The following is a 19,013-nucleotide window of genomic DNA, read 5'->3' on the forward strand; positions in this document are numbered from 1 at the left end:
TTTCTTTATCCATTCATGGAAAGGGAAATAGGACCAATACTTAATGGATGGCTGATCTGATATCACCTATCATTCCCAAAAGTTAAAATTTTCCACAGTATTTTAATGTCAATATGGTAGATGGAAAGATACATGCTAGAAAGTATATTTGACACTGAACTGGCATTCCTTCAATATTAAATATTCAGCTGACTTTATCTGCAGACCCAGGCAGACATATTGGCAATCATCTTCAATCGTCTCTTCAAGCTGCATGACAGCAGAGTTGTGTTTCCTGTTTGAGGTTGTCTGCAAAGTAAGAGCACCATCGTGAAACTGTCAAGGTTCCACTGCTGCCAAAAACAGCCTCCTCCACCTCTTTCGATAGCAGAATTGCCATTATCTGCAATGCCAGCTAATGCACTAGAGATATATTTAAAAAGTTAACTTCTACATTGGTTGGCAAGAATAGCACTTTCATCAACTTTACACGAATATGATTATACCACTGAAAATCAACAAGACCAAGATATGGCAAACTAACTTCCCTTGTAGTTCTGAAGAAGGGTCATTCAACCTGAAACGTTGATTCTATTTTTATCTTCATAAATGCTGCTAGATCTGCTGAGTTTCTCCAGCAATTTGTGTTTTGTTCCCTTGCAACTTGAAGGGATAAATTAGCAGTCATTTAGCTGAGCAGGTAGCTTCTCCTTTGACATGACTATTTTCTCCTCCTCACCGTTTGATGTGGACTCCTCCTCAAGATCATGAGCTACATTTTCTGGGATTTATGTAACTGAGGGTCAAAGCAAAATGATGTAGAGTGTTGATTTTTTATGTGAAGATTTTATATCTAGCATTATCCCAAACTAATTTATATGGGATACAATATAGTTTTTAATTCAGCTCTATCCAAGTATTTTAAAAGTGAAATAAAATCAATGTTGTCAGGATACGATTATGCTTAAGAAGAGGACAGTTGTTATATTGCTGTGCAGTGTGACTGAGAAGCGCAGGTTATATTAAAAGACCTCGAAGATTAGTTGCACCTTACACTGCCTGTTCAATTTTCTTCCATTTAAATTAATTGCAACAAATTCAATCAAAATTTTGACTGATAACAGTTAATATCTTCAACTGGTTGTCTGCACTATCCATGTGAGATGCAAACATTTGAAAATATATTGACATAAACAGATGTGATATTCTCCTCAACTGTTACACATGAATCACGTGAATAATTTTATTTCAACTAGAAGTGTGGTGCAAGGCTGAAGATGTATTGCATGAAGACGTTAGAACTTGGTTTCACATCAATCCTTGTCAAATGGAGGTCTGTGGAGGTCTGCACTATGCTGATGTTGTACCATATATCTTAGTTAAAAATGAAAACTGTTTATTTCAATATTTTCTGACTTCTAAGTGTAGTGGTATTGCTCTGGACTGGCTGATTGAATGTGATATTAAAAATACTTTCTGTTGAGGCCAGCCTTTTTGATGCAATCTAGTTGCAATTTCAACAGGCCTCTGGTAGATGGTTCAAAAATTAGATGTGACCTGGTAACACCACATCTCGGTCCTCCTCCAAAATTTCCTTTGGAATTTCTGTCCACTCCAAGCAGGGCTCCTGATGTAGAAGTGGCTGGCCGAGAACTACCAGTCCAGGTTACAGAATCCTGTGAATGTAGCCAGAGATGCACTAGCATTGGTGATTTGGAGTCACGTTAAATAGGACCAGGGTACAAACAGTCCTTCCTTCATCGGTTACACTTCAACGCCTCAGAGTGTGTGTAGACTGCTAAATTGTCCTGAAACGCTTCAGCACCTGCAGGACAGCTGTGAGGCTGAGTGAGGCAGAGCTTCATGCAGTTTTTCTTGTACAACAAGCTGTCCATTTTTCACCTCGCAAAGTTGAATATAAATGCACTCCTGTGAGAAACTGATCGGCAGACCATTTCTTTCCAAAGATTCTGTACTGGCAACTTCACAGGTGGCAGTAAATGTGGAATACGTAGTGCAGACTAGGCCCCAGCACTTTTACTGCACTTGCATTTAGCCAAACGTTATCACGTTAATGTACAATGCCTTGGTTGTAGTCATCAATGTAACATTTTCAAGTTCCCTGACCTGACATCAAAGAATGTTTCATATGAGAGACTGGCAATGCCTGGCTATTATAACTTACTTCAATCTTGGGATGTTTGAAGAAGTTGCTCATTCTCCCATGGGTGCAACTTCACCAGGCCTGACAGCAACAAAAAAAAACCAAAATAGATATTATAGAAGAGAAAGTGCATTTATTTGCAAAAATGCCACCTGTATGTCCTGAGTAATGGTTTCTTCCTTTCCGTCCTATTTTGTCGATGTGCCATCCTAACCTCAACAGCTGTGGGGGATGGAGGCTGCTTTGACTTGGGTGTTCATCCTTGGGGACACTTGGGCCTAGAGTGCCCAGGCCTACTGAGAATATCTTGGCCAGGTGCAAGTTCAATCCCCTCAGCTTGAGCATCTGCAGTCTTTGGAAGCATCAACAGCAGGAAGGTAGAGGGGTGGGCATCTCTGAGTGTTCTGAGATGAAGTTTTTAGGAGTCCTGTATGGGATGCCTCCTTCCCAGTGGATGCCTGCTGGTGCCAATCTATCTTCACGAGGAAGGAGCACTGGAGAGACAGGTCAAAGTCCCTTGCCTAACTTCCCTCACCTAACTCTCAAAACTGAGTACCAATTCCTTGAGCAAAGGAGTGCAGGTCTGTGTGCATATCCAGCAGACACTGAGAATGCTGGACAAGTGGTAGTCACAGCCTCTCAATGGAGAATGCCAGATGCATGCTGTGGCCAGTAGGTTGGTGATAACTTAATTGGATTCCTGCAGCCTTCTGTCCAGTCTAATGACCATCTCTGACAAACCTACTTCCTGTTTCTGACAAATCTGCTTGTTGTTTCTGTGCTTGCTAGTTCATTTTCATGGTCATTAACACTTAAGACTGTCCTCTGAGCATCACAAACCTGGTTTCTTCCTTGACCAGCCATTCCTGATGAAGGGCTTTCGCCTGAAATGATTTTCCTGCTCCTCGGATGCTGCCTGACCTGCTGTACCTTTCCAGCACCACTCTAATCTAGACTCAGATCTCCAGCATCTGCAGTCCTCACTTTCGCCCAGCCATTGAAATGTGCCAGTGATGTGCTCACTGCATTCGAGATGAAAGTCTCTGATCATTGGAAGGGGTGGTGAAAGCTTTGACGGGGTTTCCTTGAAGCTTCAGTGGCTTCCTCCTCAGATAGAGGGTCTCTGGCTTCTTCGGGGCAGAGGTTCACTGGTGCGTCCATAAGAGAAGAGGGAATTAGTTGTGTAAAAGAGATAAAACCTTGTGCAGATTAAGAATGAGTCAGTGTTGGTGATAATCACAGAGGAATGCAGCAGAACACAATGAAGCTTACTGGGTAGATCAGCTCCTGAATTTCTGATACCCCATGTGAGTGTTTTTTTCCCCGGTCGGGCCTAGTATTTTATCCTCACATAGTGTGTGTAGCTTTATGTCCAACTGTCAGCCTCAGCCTTCTCTGATTATTGTGGGACAATTTATTCTGCCAGAGTTTATGGTGATGTGGGTGGGACGATGAAGTGGGTCAGAGCCCTTTGGTGTACATGATGTGTGCAATGATGAGAGTTGCCGTCCATGAGGTATACCTTAGTGAGAGGTATGTGTAATGGCAGAGTTCATATGAGTGCTAACCCTGGGAGTGTGAGGCAGCAGAAAGAAAATGGTGGCATTTACACGTCAAGCACAGTAGACTATTAATCAGTCTTTTGCAGTGCTATTCAATCTATTTTACCTAGGAAATAGCACTGACCTGACTGCTATTGCAGCCCAGGCTGGCTGGATCTGGTGACACACCAGTACTTCTAGCTCTGTATTGGTGATACAGGGAGATTACGTGGAGATTTGTGAGATCAAGGCTGACTTACTGGGAAAATCGTGATAACAATGCAGTACCACTGTGTGAAGGGCAGTTCTTGGCTTGCAGTGTTTGAAGTGGAGTGTGGCTGGGCTTTAAATTTGACCCCAGCAGCATCGAAGGTCCTGGCAGTGGTGAGTTTTCTCAACTCTTCATGTAATTCTTTGAGAAGGGCACGCACAGCCCAAATGCATAATTAATTAGATGAACAGTACAAGATTGCGTGAGAAAAGACACATTGAATTACCACAGACCAGGCACCATGAATCTCATGCGATAAAACACTTGAACACTAAAAGAAGACATTGCACCTGTTGGGTAAGTCTCGTGCCCAGAGTTTTGCTGTTTCTTTCTCAGTGGTGCAGTTGTGTTACTGGAGGTTCACCAGCTCTGGTCAGAAACACTCAACTTTGTGGAGAGGCAGTAATTAGCTTTAAACATCAACATAATATTAGTTAACAGATTTGGAAAAGGTCTAAAAATGTAGCAGGTGAATAAATATATTGGGACAAGTATTGGATAGGGAGTTATGAAGCTCAATATTACTGTTGACTTTGTGATCCCAATATTAGGCTGGAACCATCCTGAACCATCATTGCTGACAGTCTGCAACTGGCTAAGCAATTTAACTGCAGACTCTTCTAAATAAATGCCTCACCATTGTGGGTGCCCTCAGGTGGGTTTGTAAAATCAAAATTTAGGGGAATTAGACTTCAGAGGATGGACGGAAATGCTTACTGGATGGCCCACTGAGGTGAGCCTACCTCCTTCTCTCCCACCCCCATCCCCACCCCCACCCCTCCTGGTTTGGATATTGGCATTTTACCTTTGATGACCTGCTGTGCTGCCACATAGAGGCAGCCTGCATGAAGTTAGCAGCATACCCACACAGCGGGAATAGGCCCACCATCAGCAAAATACCAGCATTCCCATTTAATGGTCCTTATTTGAGGCCTTGATCACACAAATCAGCTAACTACCTCCGGGTAATTAACCCACTGCAATAGCCTGTGATGGTGAGAGAGCACCAGGACTTGAGCTGAGTAGCCTCACCACTTCAGTTCCAGTAAGGAATAAAAGACAAGTGATATCATCAGGCTTGTGCATCGTTAGATCTGAATTGCTGCTATTAGTCCTGATCCTGCATCAACACACCCTGACTTCAGAATGCAGATTTGAAAACTGAGTGGCTGAAAATGGTCCAGGTTCCAGCAATACTCACCATTATCTTAATGAGCATACAAATTTGCCTATGATGCATGTGATATCATAAGCACTTAGCCCAACAAACAAGAGGGTACATAAGCACTTCCCTTCTACTACATTGTTTCTTCGATTCAAATTTGTTTCTTTTTAGCCAGTAAAATGTTTAAATTTGTAGGGTTTCCATGGAACCACAATGCTAACCAAAGTCCTTAAATTCTCTTAAACACTCAAAAGCCTTTTAATGTAACAGCTTCTGCCATAAAATGTCATCAGATGAAGAATGTGTGACAGTTTTTCACATGTAACATCAATACTGTATTTAACAGCTTTGTAATGATCATATCGGTCAGACAGGTAGAAATGTAAGTTGTCAAGAGGAGGTAGAGAGTTTGAAAGGAGATATAGACAAAAATTGGCAGATGGAGTATTATGTGGGAAACTGTGAATTTGTCCACTTTGGCATGCAGAAGAGGAAAGCAATATGTTCTCTAAATAGGGAGAGGGATAGCAGAGCTGAGTAGTACCAAGAGATTGGAGAGTCCTGTTACATATTAAAGGTAGTTTTAAAAAAATATCTTGGGGCACAGAGGCATCACTGGCAATGCCAGCATTTGTTACCATTCTGAAGTGCCTTTGAATTTAATGGTTTTCTAGATGATTTCAGAGCACAGGTTAAAATTCAACCACGTTACAGTGGGTCTGAGGTTTGGGTAGGCATGGCTGATTTCCTCCAATGAAGTACATCAGTGAATCCAAACAATTGATCGCAGTTTCATGGCACCATTAATGAGACAAGCTTCCAAATGTAGATTTATTCATAAAATTTTAGAATCCCTATAGTGTGGAAGCAGGCCATTTAGCCCATCGATTCCACACCAACCCTCTGAACAGCATCCCATCCAGAACCATCCCTGTAACCCTGGACTCCCCATGGCTCAACCACATAATCTTCACATTTTTGGAATGTGGGAGGAAACCGGAGCACTCGGCAGAAACCGTGGAGAATGTATGTGTGAAGCTTGCACAGTTGCCTAAGCCTGGCTGGAATTGAAGCCAGGTCCCTGGCACTGTGAGGCAGCAGTACTAACCACTGAGCCACTATAAATTTCGCCTACTGCCATGGTGGGGTTTAAACCCATCTTCCCAAAGGCCAAAGTCAGAGCTTCAGGAATAGTAGTCCAGTGACATGACCACTAACGTGCCATCTCCCTGATATTATGCAGGTACAACTGATGAGGAAGACAAATGGAATGTTGGAGTTAATTGTAAAGGGAGCAGAATATAAACATTTTACTGCAGCTTTATAGGGTCTTGGTGGGAGAAACACAGATTGGGTCTTGTGCACAGATCTGGTCTGCTTATTTGAAAAAAAGATTATTATAATAGAAGCCAACTGCGATGCAACAAAATATAATAGACATTGATTCCATAGATAGTTGATGTAGCAACATCATGGCTATACTTCTGGTCACATCTCCACCTTCTTGTAAACCCCCATAACCTAAAGACCCTCTGAAAGAAGAAGTAAATCTCTTTACCTCAGTCCTAAATCGGAGGCTTCTTAATCTTAAACTGTGAGCCCACTAAATCTCCTCCTACTACTCATCCTATCAGGTCCCTTCATGACCTTATACATTTCAGTAAGATCATCTCTTTTTCTGTTAAACATCAATAGGTACATGTGAAACTTGTTTCATCGTTTTTTACAAGAAAAGGTCCTCATCCCAAAACTAAATGTCAGAGCAGGCTTGAAGTGCCAAATGGTCTATTCCTACTCCTAAATTCTATATTCCCATGTTGTATGCCAGATTTCCCTTTGTTCTTCAGCCTCTTACTAAAGGTTCACTGGAAAGCATTTCCACTTGATGGCAGTGAGATGCCTTTAAAAAGTTCTGTTTTAGCTGCATGTACTATCTATGGAATCAGTGTCTATTATGTTTTGTTGCATCTCAGCTTAATATGCTGTTATACAGTGAACTTAAAATGATCTTTCTTGGTTTCTGTTAAAACAAATACCAACTTTTCAATCAAGGAACTGATTCAGTTCAGGATTGAGTTTGTAACCTATGAACATTTTAAATTTCTTTAATGATACAGAACAAGCAGGATACAAAACAAATACTTTTAGGATACTGACCTGGATTTTACTATCAGGTCTCAGATTTTAAACTGGTAACTTCCATACCTTCCAATAATTTTTCAAATTCAAAGTCAGGCAGCAAGTTAAGTATACAATGGGGGGAAATGTTAAGTGCCACCTACTAAGATTATGTCACATAGACTTGTGGCCTGAATAGATTAGGGTCTTGAAGGAATCAGACCTTAAAATTCAGTTTTTTTATCTAAACTCAAAAAACAATTATCTGAAATTGTCTGGCAGCATCTGTGGAGAGAAATCAGTTCTGAAGAAGAATCACTGGACCCAAAACACTATCTGATTTCTCTCCAAAGATGTTGCCAGACAACTTTAGATAATTTTTATTTGAGTTTGTGATTGCTTAGATTGGCTAATCTTCTGGTCCTGTGTATCACTATGTTTCTGGTTTAGTGACACCAAGCTAGACTGCAGACCAATCTCAGCTGGTGGTAAACTTTGAGGCCAGATTAGAATGAACAATATAGTTAAAATCCTTGCATCTGATTGAATAGCACTTCTTGAAACTGGAATGTCTGTTAGCCAGGGCTTGTTCTGCCATGAGTCTCCCTTGGTGCAGCACACCACCAAAAGCTGAAGTCAGTAGGGAGTAGTTAAATTCAAACAAACAATTGTGAATGTGAGATGGAGGAGAAGTCACATGTGGCAACCTAGCAGCTAGCCATCATTCATGGTGCACAATGAAATTCAGAGCAGGCATTCAGGCCTGTAATAACATTGATAATAGGTTTTTCTCATGCAGAATTCATCTTTTCCTCCACCCCCTCACTAACCTCCCCCCCACCATGCTTAATTTCACTTGTACCAAATTAAATTATCAACAGTTTTCTGTATCTACTTTTGCATAGCTGTCACATACTTGTCTTTACCTACTTAGCTTATATCTTTCCTGACTAACAGTATTTCTATTTGTTGAATGTGCCATGTACTTTTACATTACTGTTCATTTTAAATTTGCTTTCGTTTTTCAGTACTTTTGATGCCACCTTACCACATTATTATTTAACACTCAGCAACACTTCACTGTCAAGTTACCCAATAACACTCAGTCTCAATGGAACCTAATTTTACTGCAATTAAATATAAGCAAGACCAAAGGCATCGTGCTTGGCCATTACCATAAAATATGCACCCCCACCACAAATCCTGGTCCCTGCTGGCCACTGTCTCACATTGTAAACCAACGCTGCAACCTTGGTATCTATTTGACTCTGAGCTCAGTTTCTGACTTCATTCCCACTCCAGTTCACTGGCTGCATCCTTTTATCCTGGGTGAGGGATTCAGTAAAGGGAGGTCATGCGTTCAAGGTGAGGGGAGAAAAGTTTAAGGGGGATACACACGGAAAGTACTATACACAGGGTGGTAAGTGACTGGAACGCATTGCCAACAGAGGTAGCAGAGGCAGGCATGGTAGATTCGTTTAAGATGCATCTCGATAGATGCATGAGTAGGTGGGGAGCAGAGGGATACAGATCCTTAGGATTTGGGCAATAGGTTTAGACTGTGTATTTGGATCGGCACAGGCTTGGAGGGCAGAAGGGCCTGTACCTGGGCTGTAAATTTTCTTTGTTCTTTATTCTTACCTGTGCTGCAACAGCAACCTAACCATCTCCCCCTCCCTCACACCTCTTTTGAATCTTCCCCTGTCCCACTGCATCTTTGACCATTAGCTGATGAAACCTTTAAGTTTACGTTTGTCACTTCCAGGCTAAATTACTTCCATGGCTGGCCTACTGTAACCTTTCTAAAGCTGATCACATCCAGAACTCTCTAGTCCTTATCCAAAGCATCAAATTGAAATATGTCCACCTCATGTTGAAATCACTTTATGGCTTTCCTTCCAATCTTCTGCAACTCTCCGAAGCTCTGAATTCATCCAATGTTTACTAACCTTAACTCCCTTCACCCTCATCTTTGGTAGCTATGCTTTCAACTATCTGGGCATATGTTCTCTCTGCCTTCAAATGTATCATTTTCACCAACTGTTTCTTCAACTCACTTAATACTTCCTTTGAATCTGCATTACATTTTTATCATTATACTCCTGTGAAGTATCTTCTCCTGCATTAAACATGTGATATAAATTCAAATTGTTATTGGTCTTGTTATTTTCCCAGTGGCTTCTATTCTGATCTATAACCTGTCCAATCTGGATATGGTTCAGATTTATCACCCTCTTCACCTGTCTGATTAGAGAAATGACACAGAACCACATCACTAACACCCAGATACAGAAAGAAATCATGCCACAATTTGACAGAGACGGAGACAGAGAGAATAAAGCACCAAGACAGTACTTGGTGCTGGTGTACCAATATGCTGCGGAGTGTTAGGACGTGTTGCCATGCCTGAAACTCCCCACGCGCTGAGTTCCCGATTTCTCGGCGAAGAATACTGCATGCCGTAGAGGGGAAATGCTAAATAAAGGGGAAAAAAGTCATATTTTTAAAAAGGGGAATCAAATTGAATGAAATATAATGCAGGAAGTCATTGACCAAAAATTATTAAAGTTCACATTTTTGAAAATGAAAAGACTCTGGTCAGGAATAATTAAAATCCTCCAACACATCCCTTCAATTGACAATTGGTTGTGGTCTCACACCTAAACTGTCTTGAATTCTTTGGCCTGACACTGTGTCAAGTCATGTTACAAATACATGCTCATCAGCAACTTCCTCATCTACTGAATCTAATTAATTGGTATCATGTGAAACAAAATATCGATTTTGCAAACCGTTATTTTCAGGTTAGATCAGGTTGCCTAGATTGTGAATTTATTTTAAGAGGAGTGAGTGTCTAGAGGGTTTTTATAATTCATTGAAAACAAGTGTGCTTAATTTCAAGCACTAGAATTGAACATTCTGCTGGTTGCACATTTTCCTCATTTTGGAATGTTTCTCTCACTGTATTGTTGTCATCAGTTAGAACATGCAATAATTGCTTTGCCTACGCCTGCAGCTAAGGCTTTGCCTGGAAGCATACAAAATATAGTGTCAACTACGTATATGTAAATAGGCTCCCAGCCAAATTTTCAGCTCATCAGATCATTTCTTCGATAAAGTTCACAAAATGGTAGTTCAAAGTTTTTTCCTGAGTTGCATTGTTGTTTTGACTTGGTTTGAAATCAAAAATCTCAGAAAGTTTTTCCAAATAATTAGAGAATAAAAACTGGTTGCTGCTTACTTGCCATAAACCCATTTCGTGTTGCTGGTATAGAGGAATTTCACCATGAAATATTTAAATATGGTAAATGCAGTTACAGAGTTTGACTACAATCTTGTTCAACAGTAATATTTTTGAGTTTAAAGTTAAAGTTCAACAAACAGCATCTTACTTTGTAGTTTAGCCTCAGGATAATTGCTCATTTGTCCTACAGTGGAAGGTGTGTTGCAATAAAATTCAAACCATAATTCCTTTACTATTCCTTTACAGGTTTTCTCCCATTTGTCAGAAAGCATTAGATTCTCTTCTCCTTACAGATAATTTTGATACAAGCATACATAAATTAATGAATGAATATATCACCTTCAGAATTTGGAATGCCGGTGTTGGACTGGGGTGTACAAAGTTAAAAATCACACAACACCAGGTTATAGTCCAACTGGTTTAATTGGAAGCACACTAGCTTTCACAGCGTCGCTCCTTCATCAGGTGGTAGTGGAGGGCTCAATCCTAACACAGAATTTATAGCAAAAATTTACAGTGTGATTTACATTGAAAAATTGATTGTCTGTTAAGCCATTCATCTGTTAGAATACCGTGATAGTTTCACTTCAGAAGACCTTGGAATGCAGATTCATTGTTTCTTGAAAGTGGAGTCCCAGGTAGTCATGATTGTGAAGAAAATGTTTGGTATGCTTGTCTTTATTGGTCAGAGCACTGAGCATAGAGGTTGGGAGGTCATGTTGTGGCTGTACAGGACATTGGTTGGGCCACTTTTGGAATACTGTGTGCAATTCTTGTCTCCCTGCTATAGGAAGGATGTTGTGAAACTTAAAAGTGTTCAGAAAAGATTTGCAAGGATGTTGCCATGGTTGGAGGGTTTGAGCTATAGGGGGAGGCTAAATAAGCTGGAGCTATTTTCCCTGAAGGCTGAAGGGTGATAAAGGTTTATAAAATCATTTGGGCATGGATAGGATAAATAGACAAAGTCCTCTCCCCAGGGTCGAGGAGTCTAAAACTAGAGGGCATAGGTTTATGGTGAGAGCAGAAAGACCCAAGGGGCAACTTTCTCATATAGAGGGCAGTGTGTGTATACTAGAGGAAGTAGTGAAGGCTGGTACAACTACAACATTTAAAAGACATTTGGATGGGTATCTGAGTAGGAAAGGTTTAGAAGGATATGGGCCAAATGCTGGCAAACAGGACTAGATTAAAGTTAGGATATCTGATCGGCTTGGACGAGCTGGACCAAAGGTTCTGTTTCAATTCTGTACCTCTCTTTGACTCCAATATTCAATCCTAGTTGCTCTTTAAAGGATATCTGATTTAAGACACTACTTAACAAGTCAGCTATAACAAATTAAATCAAATATTAATAAAAATAGTAATAAGAACTGTTGTATAGTGTGTACATTGTCAGTATTTTATGGAAGCTAAATGTAAAGTGAGTTATAAAATGTCAATTTAAATGTATGTTATTTCATGTAATTTTTCTCAGAGGTAATTAATGATCAGTTTTTATCTAGCTGCTGAACTTGACTCAAGGATATTGGAGCGGGAGGGGGAGGATCCAGTTGTTATGGTCCACATTGGCACTAACAACATAGGCAAGGCTAGGAAGGAGGATCTGTTTGGGGATTATCAAGCACGAGGAAGGAAATTGAAGAACAGGTCCTCAAGTGTCATAATCTCAGGATTACTGCCTGAGCTACATGCTAATTGCCATAGGTATAAGAAAATTAGGGAAGTAAACATGTGGCTGAGAAATTGGTGTGAGAAAGAAGGATTTCATTTCATGGGACTTTGGCATCAGTTTTGGAACCGGAGGTGTCTCTACCGATGGGACGGTCTACACCTGAAGCAATCTGTAACCAGTGTTCTGGTGAAAAGGATAAATAGGGTGGTCACTAGGACTTTAAACTTGTGAGTCGGGGGGGGAGGAAAAGGAAAAGCAACAGGGAGTATGGAGTGAAGTAGAAAGATAAGCAGCAGGTTAGCATGTGTGCAGGGTTTAAGTTCAAGGCAAGCTAGAAATGAAGCAAAAAGGACTGATAACTTAGGACATATTACTAGCGATGTTGGAAATCATGAGGATAAGGAAATTAGCATTAAGGCACTTTATCTAAATGCTCGTCGTATTCGTAACAAAGCAGATGAATTAACGGCACAAATCATTGTGAATGATTATGATGTGGTAGGCATCACAGAGACGTGGTTGCAGGGGGTTCAGGACTAGCCATTAAACATTCAAGGATTTACAACTTATCGAAAAGACAGGGGGATGGGAAGAGGGGGCGGGACTACCTTGTTAGTTAAGAATGAGATTAAATCTATGGCACTGAATGACACAGGGTCAGATGATACAAGTCTGTGTGGGTGGAGTTGAGGAACCACAAAGGCAAAAAACCATAATGGGAGTTATGTACAGACCTCGCAGCAGTGGTCAGGACCAGGGACGCAAGATGTACCAGGAAACAGATAGGGCATGTCAAGAAGGCAAGGTCACGGTGATCATGGGGGACTTCAATATGCAGATGGACCGGCTGAAGAATGTTGCCGGTGGATCCAAAGAAAGGGAATTCATGGAATTCTTACAGGATGCCATTTTGGATGGAGCCCAGAGGGAGCAGACTATTCTGGACTTAGTTCTATGTAATGAACCAGACTTTTATAAAAGATCTTAAAGTAAGGGAATACTTAGGAGGCAGCAATGATACTATGGTAGATTTCAATCTGCAGTTTGAAAGAGAGAAGCCAAAATTGGATGTAATGGTGTTACAGTTAAATAAAGGTAGTTACAGGGGCATGAGCGAGGAACTGACGAAAATCGACTGGAAGCAGAGCCTAGTGGGGAAGACAGTAGAGCAACAATGGCAGGAGTTTCTGGGCGTAGTACAGAGGTTCAACCCAAAGAAAAGAAAGATTATCCGGGAGGAGTTAGACAGTCGTGGCTGACAAGGAAGTCAGAAAATGTATCAAAGAAAAAGATAGAGCCTTTAAAGTGGCCAAGAGCACTGGAAAATCAGAAGATTGGGAAGACTACAAGAACAAACAGAGGATAACAAAGAGAGAAATAAGGAAGGAGAGGATCAAGTATGAAGGCAAACTAGCCAGTAATATTAGAAATGAGCGTAAAAATTTCTTTCAATACATAAACAAACAAGAGGCAAGAAATTTGGCCACTCCAAATTGATGCTGGGAGGCTAGTGCTGGGAGATAAGAAAATAGCTGAAGAACTTAATAAGTACTTTGTGTCAGCCCTCATAGTGGAAGACCTGAGTATTATCCCAACAATTAAGGAGGGTCAGGGGGCAGATTTGAGTATGGTAACCATTATAAAAGAGAAAGTGCTAGAAAAGCTAAACTGGACCCGTTGGGCTATATCCTAAAGTTCTGAGGGAGGTGGCTGAGGAAGTACCGGAGGCACTGACTGTGATTTTTCAAAGATCACTGGAGTCAGGGAAAGTCCCAGATCATTGGAAAATCACTGTTGTAACCCTCTTGTTCAAGAAAGGTTCAAGACAAAAGGTGGAAAATTATAGGCTGATTCGTCTAACCTCAGTTATAGGTAAAATTCTCAAATCCATCATTAAGGATGAGATTTCTAAATTCTGGAAGTGCAGGACCGGAGTAGAACAAGTCAGCATGGATTTAGTAAGGAAAAGTCATGCCTGACAAACCTGTTAGAATTCTTTGAAGAGGTAACCAGTGGTTAGACCAGGGAAACCCAGTAGATATTATCTATATAGACTTCCAAAAGGCCTTTGATAAAGTGCCTTATGGGAGCCTGCTGAGTAAGGTGAGGGCCCATGGTGTTTGAGGTGAGCTACTGGCATGCATTGGGGATTGGCTGTCTAACTAAGGCAGAGAGTTGGGATAAAAAATTCTCTTTTGGAATGGCAGCTGGTGACAAGTTGAATCCCGCAAGGTTCAGTGTTGAGGCCGCAGCTGTTCACTTTATATGTTAATGATCTGGATGAAGGGACTGGAAGCATTCTGGTGAAGTTCGCCAATGATACGAAGTTAGGCAGACAGGCAGGTAGTACTGAGGAGGTGGGGAGGCTGCAGAAAGACTTAGACAGTTTAGGAGAATGGTCCAGGAAATGGCTGATGAAATTCAATGTGAGCAAGTGCGAGGTCTTGCACTTTGGAAAAATGAATACAGGCATGGATATTTTTTAAACGGTGAGAAAATTCATGAAGCCAAAATACAAAGGGATCTGGGAGTGCTAGTACCGGATTCTCTCAAGGTTGAATTACAGGTTGAGTCCGTGATGAAGAAAGCAAATGTAATGTTGTCATTTATCTCAAGAGGGTTGGAATATAAAAGCAGCAACGTGCTTCTGAAAATTTATAAAGATCTGGTTAGGCCTCATTTAGAATACTGCATCCAAATTTGGGCCCCACATCTCAGGAAGGACATATTGGCACTGGAGCATGTCCAGCAGAGATTCACATGGATGATCCCTGGAATGGTAGGCCAAACATATGATGATCGACTAAGGATCCTGGGATTGTATTCATTAGAGTTTAGAAGGTTATGGGGAGATCTAATAGAAACTTACAAGATAATGTAAAATTTAGAAAGAGTGAACGCTGGGAAGTTGTTTCCATTAGGCAGGGAGACCAGGACCCATGGGCACAGCCTTAAAATTAGAGGGGATCAATTTAGAATGGAAATGACGAGACATTTCTTCAGCCAGAGAATGGTGGGCCTGTGGAATTATTGCTGTGGAGTGCGGTGGAGGCCTTTGATTGGGTGTCTTCAAGGCAGAGATTGATAAATTATTGATCTTGCAAGGAATTAAGGGAGAAAGCGGGTAAGTGGAATTGAAATGCCCATTTGCCATGATTAAATGGTAGAGTGGACTCGATGGGCCGAATGGCCTTGCTTCCACTCCTATGTGTTATGGTCCAAGATTTAGAGATATTTTGCAGGAAAAAAAATGTTGGAAATAATTTTGTCGCAAAGTTGAAGTTCTAAATTGGAGGAAGGCTCATTTTGATGGTATTAGGTACTAGCAAAGCTGATGAGAGGCAGATGTTCGCAGGTAAAGGGTCAGCTGGAAAATGGGAAGCCTTCAAAAATAAGACAACGAGTGTCGAGAATCAATATATTCCTGTTTCGGTGAAAGAAAAGGCTGGTAGGTGTTGGGAAAGTTGGATGACTAGAGAAATTGAGGATTTGGTTAAGAAAAAGAAGGAAGCATATATCAGGTATAGACAGGAAAGATCGAATGAATCCTTCCAAGAATATAAAGGCAGTACGAGTATACTTAAAAGGGAAATCAAGAGGACAAAAAAGAGGACATGAGATAGCTTGAGCAAATAGGGTTAAGGAGAATCCAAAGGGATTTTATAAATACATTAAGGACAAAGGGTAACTCGGGAGAGAATAGGGCCCCTCAAAGATCAGCAAGGCAGCCTTTGTGTGGAGCCACAGTAGATGGCAGAGATACTAAATGAGTATTTTGCATCTGTATTTACTGTGGAGGAGAATATGGAAGATACAGAATGTTGGGAAATAGATGGCGACATCTTGCAGAATGTCCATATTACAGAGGAGGAGGAGGTGCTGGATGTCTTGAAAGCATAAAAGTGGATAAATCCCCAGGACCTGATCAGGTGTACCAGAGAACTCTGTGGGAAGCTCAGGAAGTGATTGCCTGGGCCCTTTGCTGAGATATTTGTACCGTTGATAGTCACAGGTGAGGTGCCGGAAGACTGGAGGTTAGCTAATGTAGTGCCACTATTTAAGAAAGCTGATAAGGAAAAACTATAGGCATTGGCAGTGGGCAAGGTATTGGAGGGAATCCTGAGGGACAGGATTTACATGTAATTGGAAAGGCAAGGATTGATTGTGGATAGTCAGCATGGCTTTGCGCATGGGAAATCATGTCTCACGAACTTGAATGAGCTTTTTTGAAGAAGTAACCAATTGATGAGGGGAAAGTTGTAGATGTGATCTAAGTGGACTTCAGTAAGGCATTTGATAAGGTTCCTCAAAGGAGACTGGTTAGCAATCCCACTGAGTTTAAATGGGGCTGTCTTACATTACTGAAATTACTTTTATTCTCAAGGTTAGATCTCATGGAAGACAGGGAGACCTAGACATTGGAAACAGAATTGGCTCGATGGTAGAAGACAAATGGTAATGGTGGAGGATTGCTTTTCAGACTGGAGGCCTGTGACCAGTGGAGGGCCACAAAGATCGGTGCTGGGTCCACTACTTTTCATCATTTATATAAATGATTTGAATGTGAACATAGGATGTATGTTAGTAAGTTTGCTGATGACATCAAAATTGGAGGTGTAGTGGACAGTGAAGAAGGTTACCACAGAGTACAACGGGATGTTGACCAGATGGACCAATGGGCTGAGGAGTGGCAAATGGAGTATAATTTAGATAGATGTAAGGTGCTGCATTTTGGAATCAGAGCAGGACTTGTACACTTAATGGTAATGTCCTAGGGAGTGTTGCTGGACAAAGAGACCTTGGAGTGCAGGTTTATTGTTCCTTGAAAGTGGAATCGCAGGTAGACAAGATAATAAAGAAGGCATTTGGTAAGCTTTCCTTTTTTGGACAGTGCAATGAGTATAGGAGTTGGGAGGACATGTTGCGGCTATACAGGACATTCGTTAGGCCACTTTTGGAATATTGTGTGCAATTCTGATCTCCTTCCTATCGGAAGGATGTTGTGAAACTTGAAAGGGCTCAGAAAAGATTTACAAGGATGTTGCCAGAGTTGGAGGCTGGTACAATTGCAACATTTAAAAGGCATCTGGATGGGTATATGAATAGGAAGGGTTTGGAGGGATATGGTCGGGTACTGGCAGGTGGGACTAGATTGGGTTGGGATATCTGGTTGGCATGAATGGGTTGGACCAAAGGGTTTGTTTCTGTGCTGTACATCTCTATGACAACTGCTCTCTGCAGTTGATCTAGCTAATTAAAACATGGGAGCAGTTTCTCTAGGAATATGATTGGTAATCTGGGCACAGGTCTTTGCAGCATTTTTGAAGAAATGCTCTTTATTTTCTCTTGGGTTTCTGCTCAAATTCATTTGTAAATCACCATTGAGAAAAAAATGTCCATAGCCAGCAAAACTGGGCAGCTTTTCTAAAATATCTTGTTTAAAAAATAAATTCTGCTTTAAACATATTCCTTGAGGAATTTAAGAGCTCTACTTTGATTAATATAGCTGAAAATGGGTCTGTCACAACAAGTAAGAATATTCAAGTGCAGTGCCAACCCACAGTAACCCAACTTGCAATGATTGACAAAGATGTTGAAAAATTACACTCAACATTTATTAGTTACTATTTTATAGTAGTCAGTTTCTTAGTAAGTTAGAAAGAATTCTAAAGTTTTAAAATGTGCATATTAATGTTCTTGTGCCTAAAAGAACCAGCCAAATGCTAAGAGTCTCCTAAGACATGAAATGACATACGGTGAGACTTGGACTCAGGTCTTCTGGCTCAGAGGTAGGCATTACTATTGTAGCACAAGTCCTCAACAGAGCCTCCTTAGATGCTTGCAAAATGCCCAAGTCACAGAAACTCCCAATGATAATTAATTAAATATTTTGTTGAAGCTAGTTTTGTGGGATGGCTTCTAGCAGACTATTTTAGACACAACCCAAAGACTGGAGAAAGTCAATTTGTACTAAATGCATTTGGGCTTCAAACTCTGCAATGTTTTACACGGACTGGGTTATTTTCAGATGAAAAAATATCAAGCAATTGAGTGGAAATTACATCCCATGGTAAAAAATGTTTAGTCAACCTGTTCAGGTATGTTATGATACACCTCTCAAACAGGAGACACTTGAATCTGGACCTTCTGATTCAGAGGGTTGGACACAGCCACTATGTCACAAGACTACATGAACACTGCTGAAACTCTCAGGAGCAGAAATCATATTATCTGTTCGCCAAAGTTAATCATGCCATCAAGTGAGTTAATCGCATTAATTACAGGCAGTGATTATAATCTGTAGAAAACAATGGCATTGATTAGTGGATCTGCAATCTGTCCCAGAAGAGGCTTTGATAATTCTGTACTACAAACTGAATGGGTTTTTTTTCTGTTACTTTACAGCTTGACCACAACGGTATATGTTCTTGTACTTAGTACAAATGGTGTTTGAATTCTTTCTTAATTTATACTTAAAAGTACAGAAGAGATAAATTTCCTTGACTATTTAAGATAGGGATCGGATTTGTTGAATAATGTTGAATAGTATCTGTCATCTACCTCAGCTTGGATGATCAGAAAGATATATATTGCAAATCAGTTCATATTTTTTAAATTCCCTGCTTACTTCTGAGCTATTCATAATGGTCCCACCGATGTATAATGCTGTAACTGTTAATTAATTATTTTTTTTACTTTGACTATTTTAGAAGGATAAAAGCATCAAGGCTACATCAATAATATTCTGTAAAGTTAAAAAAGCAGCATAATTATTATTATGACATGAAACAACTTCTGCTAATCATTCAGAAGGAGGAAGTGAACACCAAGCATGAAATAGAGTCAGGCTACTTACTTT

At 40.6% G+C, this 19,013-nt stretch overlaps 1 protein-coding gene across 10 annotated transcripts in view; it reads right to left on the reverse strand.

The window, feature by feature from the left end:
• dlgap2a (discs, large (Drosophila) homolog-associated protein 2a) overlaps positions 1–19,013 on the reverse strand; it is a 961,527-nt gene that overhangs the window by 53,510 nt on the left and 889,004 nt on the right. For 9 of the 10 annotated variants that reach the window (XM_072560917.1, XM_072560915.1, XM_072560934.1 and 6 more), the window contains one exon: positions 9,609–9,713. The exons of the other annotated variant lie outside the window; for it this stretch is intronic. In XM_072560917.1, the coding sequence (XP_072417018.1) occupies positions 9,609–9,713 (105 nt within the window). The remainder of the gene's footprint in view (positions 1–9,608; positions 9,714–19,013) is intronic. 10 annotated transcript variants of the gene reach the window in all.

The sequence above is a fragment of the Chiloscyllium punctatum genome, chromosome 3, assembly GCF_047496795.1.
Source record: "Chiloscyllium punctatum isolate Juve2018m chromosome 3, sChiPun1.3, whole genome shotgun sequence".
NCBI lineage: Eukaryota > Metazoa > Chordata > Chondrichthyes > Orectolobiformes > Hemiscylliidae > Chiloscyllium > Chiloscyllium punctatum.